General features: G+C 31.3%; 2 protein-coding genes across 2 annotated transcripts; both read left to right on the forward strand.

Moving 5' to 3' along the window:
• The first annotated feature begins 261 nt into the window (after window positions 1-261).
• Window positions 262-1069, forward strand: LOC133290482 (germin-like protein subfamily 1 member 13). Its single transcript, XM_061488565.1, has 2 exons — window positions 262-379; window positions 522-1069. Exons 1-2 carry the CDS (start codon window positions 262-264, stop codon window positions 1067-1069), a joined length of 666 nt encoding a protein of 221 aa, XP_061344549.1.
• A 4854-nt stretch (window positions 1070-5923) lies between these two features.
• LOC133290483 (germin-like protein subfamily 1 member 13) lies at window positions 5924-6731 on the forward strand. The gene is made up of 2 exons (XM_061488567.1): window positions 5924-6041; window positions 6184-6731. Exons 1-2 carry the CDS (start codon window positions 5924-5926, stop codon window positions 6729-6731), a joined length of 666 nt encoding a protein of 221 aa, XP_061344551.1.
• The last annotated feature ends 1298 nt before the right edge of the window (window positions 6732-8029 follow it).

The following is an 8029-nucleotide window of genomic DNA, read 5'->3' on the forward strand; positions in this document are numbered from 1 at the left end:
GGTAATACTAAAAACATGCGTCTTGCCGTTAATGTGGAACATTTTCTTAGTCTAATTTAATATCTGAACCAGCACGCATGTAGTTGTTAAAGAATGGTTCTTCCATGAAATACACAATTAATTGCCGTAAGGATTAACTGCAAACCATTTCAACGGCTCCTCCCTATAAATAGGAAGCTTTCCATGCAACAAATTCAAATTCTCTCAAGCAATTACATATACATAGAATAGAATCATTTAAGAGTAGTAGTAAGAAACAAAATGAAAGCAATCTACTTCCTCGTTGCCTTGTTGGCTTTGACATCCTCTGTTGCCTCTGCCTATGACCCCAGCCCTCTGCAAGATTTCTGTGTGGCAATCAATGACACCAAAAATGGTGGTACGTATATACAATATTCCCCATAAGTCTTACTACTCGAATTTTAAATTTCTACTTCATTTAGATCACGTATGTAAAAAATCTTTATAATTAGCTTTTTTTTTAATAATTATATATATAAACTTTGTCTACTTAATTGCAGTATTTGTAAATGGAAAATTCTGCAAAGACCCTAATCTTGTGAAAGCTGAAGATTTCTTCTTGCACGTGAATCCTGGGAATACCAAAAACCCACTTGGCTCAAAAGTGACTACTGTGACTGTTAATGAATTAGTTGGACTTAACACACTTGGCATATCCTTAGCTCGCATAGATTTTGCCCCAAAGGGTTTGAACCCTCCCCATATTCATCCACGAGGCACAGAGATCCTTATAGTTATTGAAGGTACTATTTTGGTTGGATTTGTATCATCCAATCAAGAAAACAATCGTCTATTCACCAAGGTTTTGAACAAGGGTGATGTGTTTGTGTTCCCAATTGGTCTCATTCATTTCCAACTTAACGTGGGTTATGGCAATGCTATTGCCATTTCTGGTCTCAGCAGTCAAAACCCAGGACTTACCATAATTGCAAATAATGTGTTTGGCGCTAATCCTCCAATTTCTCCAGATGTTCTCACCAAAGCTTTTCAGGTTGACAAGAGCGTAATTGACAAACTTGAGAAGCAATTATGGTACAACAACAACTAATCCGAGTACGGGATAATTCAGTGTTATTTGATTGCCTTATGCCTCCACATGATTACTATCATAAAATTAATAAAATGCACGTGGGTTATATATATTTATGTAGCTGTTCTATTAATTGGATTTTAATTTTCGTATAGTATACATTGTTTCTGTGAGTTTAATAAAAGAATAATATTGTGCCACTCTCTTGCCCCTTTGTTTTTTTTTTTTTTTCGGTACGTTCTTGCACAAGCAAGCGGTAACACTCCATGTAAGAAGTTGCAACACATTTTACTTGACAATTACCGAAGCGTTGATTTAGACAATATTAACAGCACAACACAGGATGAAGAAACCAATTAGCACTAATGATCATGTATAGAAGCCAACGCAACTTGATTTGGCGCGTAACATTTATAGAAATCAAAATCAATTTTTTTTTTTTGGTGGATAGAAATCAAAATCATTACTAACGAAGAGGAATAAGAAATAAGTGTTACTTTATTTTAACTTGCAAAATATGCTTATTTTTTACGTTTTTAGAAATGAATGGTCATCCTATATGGAAATCGTGTCGTGTCTTTTAATATATTAAATTAAGATATTATCATTTGTATAAAATTTAACATAAAATAATCATTTCTAGGTGCTTAATTATATGGCAAAATCACTTCTGATATTGTTGTAAGGGAAATTTTTTTGTAACAACTAATTATAACTTTGTATTCTGGACGGAACACAGTTATAATTTTAAAAGCTTTTATTTTCTCCCCTCATAAAGCTGTCGGTTGACGTGGTATTAAAAAAAATAATTTTAATATTATTAATATGTACTACCCATAATACACAATTATATATAATTAATTGCACAAGAGGAAAACTTTTTCACCATCAGAAATGTTTTTATCGTTGTTGGTTTTCATTTTAGTAAACCAATAATTTGATTCTCAAAATATTAACATGTCGTCACGTTAATCTAATAAAAATTTCTCTCATTAAAAACATCTTTCATAGAACATTAAGTTCTAGAGGTGGCAATTTGGGTTGACACGCCATGAACACAAATACATTCAATACGAACGTAACACGAATTTGAAATCGGGTTATAACTTTTGACACGAATACGACCTGCTTATTTTGCGGTTTAACTTGATATGACACTAATAACCCGCAACATGACACGAATAACCTGTCAACCAATGTTATTAAAACCGGCCCGGTTATTGACCCGGTCGAGGTACTGGGTCAACGAGTGGGTCACTGGTTCAATCGCATGACACGGTAATTATATGAAATTTTATAATTTATATTAAAAAATTATAAATATACACAAATATCTAAAAAAGGATAATAATATTTTTATATAAACAATAATATATCACATATTATTATCCAATAAAAGATCAAACAAAAATATAATGATCGTGATACAGGGCTTTAGGTTCAGAAAACGACATGTCTAACTATAAATTAATTCAAATTTTTTTGCATAGTACATAATTGAGATAATATTAGTGTTGTAGGTACATAACTTATGTAAGTCAATAATCAAAAAAATATTCAAATATGTCCATTATGATTATTTTTGAAAAAAAAAATTTGGATTTTTTTTTTGGGACCGGGCCGGGTCACCCACCGGTTAATCGACCGGGTCAACGATTTTTATGAAAACCGGCCGGGTCGGACCGAATCGCTCCGGTTCTGATGCATGGCCGGTCCGTTGCTTCAACCGGACCGGTTATATAACCGGTTTACCGGTTCCCGGGTCAACCCGGCCGGGTCGGTCCGGTTTTAATAACTATGCTGTCAACCACAAATTGTGTTACTTGTTGTGGAAGTCGACACAACACAATAAGACACGAATAATCTGTAAGAAATTAATGCAGGTCAATTTCATGTTCGCGGGTTAACACGCGACACAACATGAATTTTTTCGAGTCAGTTTTTGCCAACCTGATCACAACACGAATTTGAAAATGGGTCAACCTGAACATCAATTTTTCATGTCGTGTCAGTTGGTTGTGTTAAAAATTGCCACTCCTAATTAAATGCATAATGTTTAAACCCCTAAAATCCAGATCTCATCTCGAAACACGACATAACATCACCAATCACGGTATAACCCTAATTGTCAGGATTCATTATATCTACTATACTCTACACTAACTATATAAGACATGTCATATGCATGTACATAGGGTTGAACTCTAAGGCTTTGTTTGGGAGTTTGGAGGGAAAGGGAAGAAAGAGGATCCAAAGAGGAGGGAGGGGAAGGAAGGGAAGAAAAATGGAGGGTATTCCCTTACCTTGTTTGGGAGATAAAATAATGGTAAGGGAGAAATTGGAGGGTCAATAAGATATTTTTACAATTTTATCTCTCTTTTTTTTTTTTTTAAATTAATATAATTATTATATTTTACAAATAAAATTAAATTTAAAATTGCTAAACAAAATTATTTAAGTATTTTTCACACTACTAAAAAAGATCTTATTTTCAATGAAAATTCTACGTTGAAAATGACAAAAATTCTGTCAAAAAAATATTTTTCCGTCGGAAAACTTTTCATCGAAGGTGATGGAATTTTTATCCGATGAAATATTTTACAAAAATAAATTTTTAGTCAAAATTTTTACGGAATTTAGTTTTCGTCAAAAGTTTTGACAAAAATAATTTGTTAAATATTTTCGACAAAAAAATTCCATCAAAAGTTTTGACGAAAAAAAGAATTCCTACAAAAATTTTAACGAAAAATTTTGCGTCCAAAATGTTCGATGAAAATGTGTCTCAATGAAACTTTAACAGAAATATTTTTTCAAAATTTGAGGGAAATGCTTTTTTATTGAAAATATGTCTCAATATTTTTCTACAGAAATGTTTTTCGTCGAATTTTTTTACGAAAGTAATTTCCGTCGAAATTTGTTGACGAAAATGTGTTCTTTTGAAAATTTTAATAGAAATATTTTTTATCGAAAATATTTTCCGTCAAATTTTTTCGATGGAAATGTGTTTTGTGGAAAATTTCGACCGAAGTTTTTTTCGTTAAAGAGTTTGACGAAAATAATGTCATCAATTTTTTTTTTTTTTACTGAATTTGGATTCTGTAAAGAATTTTGACGAATTTTTCTTCGTCAAAAATTTTACCAGAAATGTTTTCCGTCAAAACTTTTTACGAAAATTTTTCAATGGAAATGTGTTTCGTTAAAAATTTAGAGGAAAATATTCTTCGTCGAAAATTTCAACGAAAATGTTTTTTTTGTCAACTATTTTGACGGAATTTAGATTCTGTGAAGAATTTTGACAAAAAAAATTTTCTATAAGAATTTCTTACAATTTCGTTGAAAATTTTTGTCGGTAATATTTTTTGTAATAGAGTTTGACTGAAATATTTTCGACATTTTTTTACGGAATTGTTTTTTGTCAAAAAATTTTGACGGAAATGTTTCTGTTGAAAGTTTCAATGAAATTTTGATTCTATCAAGAATCTTAACTTATTTTTTTCTTAAAAAATTATGTCAGTGATTATGGCAAAATATTCTTTCGTCTCTATTTTCGACGTAATGTGCTATTTGTCAAAAATTTCGTCACTATTTTCAACGAATTAATTTTCGTCGATAAATTCTCTGTCAATATTTGAGACTTTTCTGATAATGTCACTTTTAAATATATATATATATATATAGAGGATCTTTAGGAGTACTTTTTTTTTATATAATATAATAATATAAATATATTTTTCAAAGATACATTATTGTCAAAGATTCCTCAAATATTTTTTTTTCAAAGATATTTTTAAAGATATAGATTCCATAGATATTTTTTTTGAAGAATTTTTTTTTTAATTTTACTTGAAAATTACAGTTCTATTATTGAATAAAGTCTTCTGATTTGTGAGAATGGCAGTTATAAACTGACTTTTAGAGATAAGAAAAACATCTATCCTTTTAAAGGATATTATCTTATATGATTTTAGATCCTAACCATTGATTTCCGTCAATCAACGGTTATAATCTACTGGGTCAAATTTATTATTAATTAATTAATAATTGTGATTCAATAAATTATAACCATTAATGGACAGAAATCAAAGGTTAGGATCTAAAATGATATAAGCTTATATCCTTCTAAAATGACAGATGTTATTCCCTTTACGAATATATAATATAAAATTATTGAAGACTAGGCTTCTTCTGTTGTTTTATATTATATCTCTGTGTAATAGACACTAACATTATAATTTTGGATTGCAATCGGAGCCTTTCATCACAAGATAAGTCTGAATCTGAATGGTCTCTTTTTTCCATGTGACTATGAGCACATGTTTGACCCAATTTAGTTCCCTACAAATTTTCCTTTCTTCCTCTAACTGCTCCTGACGATGGTGTTTACACTTTAAACGGAGACATGCACTGTCAAAATTTGAAGTTTAGAAAACAAGAAAGAAATAATATGTTGCACCAGGTCTAAAAATGCCCAGTAAAAGCCACCGACCAGGGCTCAGTAACAGAGACCGAGTCTTAAAACTAACAATTCTAAAACTTCAATTTAATTTCCCGCTCAATGCATTATTAAAGTAATATTCAGGTAGAAATACTCTATACACTGCCAGTTGACGAGGTAATACTAAAAACATGCGTCTTGCCGTTAATGTGGAACATTTTCTTAGTCTAATTTAATATCTGAACCAGCACGCATGTAGTTGTTAAAGAATGGTTCTTCCATGAAATACACAATTAATTGCCGTAAGGATTAACTGCAAACCATTTCAACGGCTCCTCCCTATAAATAGGAAGCTTTCCATGCAACAAATTCAAATTCTCTCAAGCAATTACATATACATAGAATAGAATCATTTAAGAGTAGTGGTAAGAAACAAAATGAAAGCAATCTACTTCCTCGTTGCCTTGTTGGCTTTGACATCCTCTGTTGCCTCTGCCTATGACCCCAGCCCTCTGCAAGATTTCTGTGTGGCAATCAATGACACCAAAAATGGTGGTACGTATATACAATATTCCCCATAAGTCTTACTACTCGAATTTTAAATTTCTACTTCATTTAGATCACGTATGTAAAAAATCTTTATAATTAGCTTTTTTTTTAATAATTATATATATAAACTTTGTCTACTTAATTGCAGTATTTGTAAATGGAAAATTCTGCAAAGACCCTAATCTTGTGAAAGCTGAAGATTTCTTCTTGCACGTGAATCCTGGGAATACCAAAAACCCACTTGGCTCAAAAGTGATTACTGTGACTGTTAATGAATTAGTTGGACTTAACACACTTGGCATATCCTTAGCTCGCATAGATTTTGCCCCAAAGGGTTTGAACCCTCCCCATATTCATCCACGAGGCACAGAGATCCTTATAGTTATTGAAGGTACTATTTTGGTTGGATTTGTATCATCCAATCAAGAAAACAATCGTCTATTCACCAAGGTTTTGAACAAGGGTGATGTGTTTGTGTTCCCAATTGGTCTCATTCATTTCCAACTTAACGTGGGTTATGGCAATGCTATTGCCATTTCTGGTCTCAGCAGTCAAAACCCAGGACTTACCATAATTGCAAATAATGTGTTTGGCGCTAATCCTCCAATTTCTCCAGATGTTCTCACCAAAGCTTTTCAGGTTGACAAGAGCGTAATTGACAAACTTGAGAAGCAATTATGGTACAACAACAACTAATCCGAGTACGGGATAATTCAGTGTTATTTGATTGCCTTATGCCTCCACATGATTACTATCATAAAATTAATAAAATGCACGTGGGTTATATATATTTATGTAGCTGTTCTATTAATTGGATTTTAATTTTCGTATAGTATACATTGTTTCTGTGAGTTTAATAAAAGAATAATATTGTGCCACTCTCTTGCCCCTTTGTTTTTTTTTTTTTCGGTACGTTCTTGCACAAGCAAGCGGTAACACTCCATGTAAGAAGTTGCAACACATTTTACTTGACAATTACCGAAGCGTTGATTTAGACAATATTAACAGCACAACACAGGATGAAGAAACCAATTAGCACTAATGATCATGTATAGAAGCCAACGCAACTTGATTTGGCGCGTAACATTTATAGAAATCAAAATCAATTTTTTTTTTTGGTGGATAGAAATCAAAATCATTACTAACGAAGAGGAATAAGAAATAAGTGTTACTTTATTTTAACTTGCAAAATATGCTTATTTTTTACGTTTTTAGAAATGAATGGTCATCCTATATGGAAATCGTGTCGTGTCTTTTAATATATTAAATTAAGATATTATCATTTGTATAAAATTTAACATAAAATAATCATTTCTAGGTGCTTAATTATATGGCAAAATCACTTCTGATATTGTTGTAAGGGAAATTTTTTTGTAACAACTAATTATAACTTTGTATTCTGGACGGAACACAGTTATAATTTTAAAAGCTTTTATTTTCAATAAAAATTTCTCTCATTAAAAACATCTTTCATAGAACATTAAGTTCTAGAGGTGGCAATTTGGGTTGACACGCCATGAACACAAATACATTCAATACGAACGTAACACGAATTTGAAATCGGGTTATAACTTTTGACACGAATACGACCTGCTTATTTTGCGGTTTAACGATATGACACTAATAACCCGCAACATGACACGAATAACCTGTCAACCAATGTTATTAAAACCGGCCCGGTTATTGACCCGGTCGAGGTACTGGGTCAACGAGTGGGTCACTGGTTCAATCGCATGACACGGTAATTATATGAAATTTTATAATTTATATTAAAAAATTATAAATATACACAAATATCTAAAAAGGGATAATAATATTTTTATATAAACAATAATATATCACATATTATTATCCAATAAAAGATCAAACAAAAATATAATGATCGTGATACAGGGCTTTAGGTTCAGAAAACGACATGTCTAACTATAAATTAATTCAAATTTTTTTGCATAGTACATAATTGAGATAATATTAGTGTTGTAGGTACATAACTT

This window comes from Gastrolobium bilobum, unplaced genomic scaffold (genome assembly GCF_033153095.1).
Source record: "Gastrolobium bilobum isolate Gb01-03AN ecotype WA unplaced genomic scaffold, APGP_CSIRO_Gbil_v1 utg364542, whole genome shotgun sequence".
Classification (NCBI taxonomy): domain Eukaryota; kingdom Viridiplantae; phylum Streptophyta; class Magnoliopsida; order Fabales; family Fabaceae; genus Gastrolobium; species Gastrolobium bilobum.

What these genes read in the sequence shown, in the direction of transcription:
- LOC133290483 (XM_061488567.1), top strand. Translation starts at nt 5,924, where the DNA reads ATGAAAGCAATCTACTTCCTCGTTGCCTTGTTGGCTTTGACATCCTCT. An exon ending in CAATGACACCAAAAATGGTG is followed by an intron (nt 6,042 to 6,183) that starts GTACGTATATAC and finishes ACTTAATTGCAG; the next exon opens with TATTTGTAAATGGAAAATTC.
- LOC133290482 (XM_061488565.1), top strand. Translation starts at nt 262, where the DNA reads ATGAAAGCAATCTACTTCCTCGTTGCCTTGTTGGCTTTGACATCCTCT. An exon ending in CAATGACACCAAAAATGGTG is followed by an intron (nt 380 to 521) that starts GTACGTATATAC and finishes ACTTAATTGCAG; the next exon opens with TATTTGTAAATGGAAAATTC.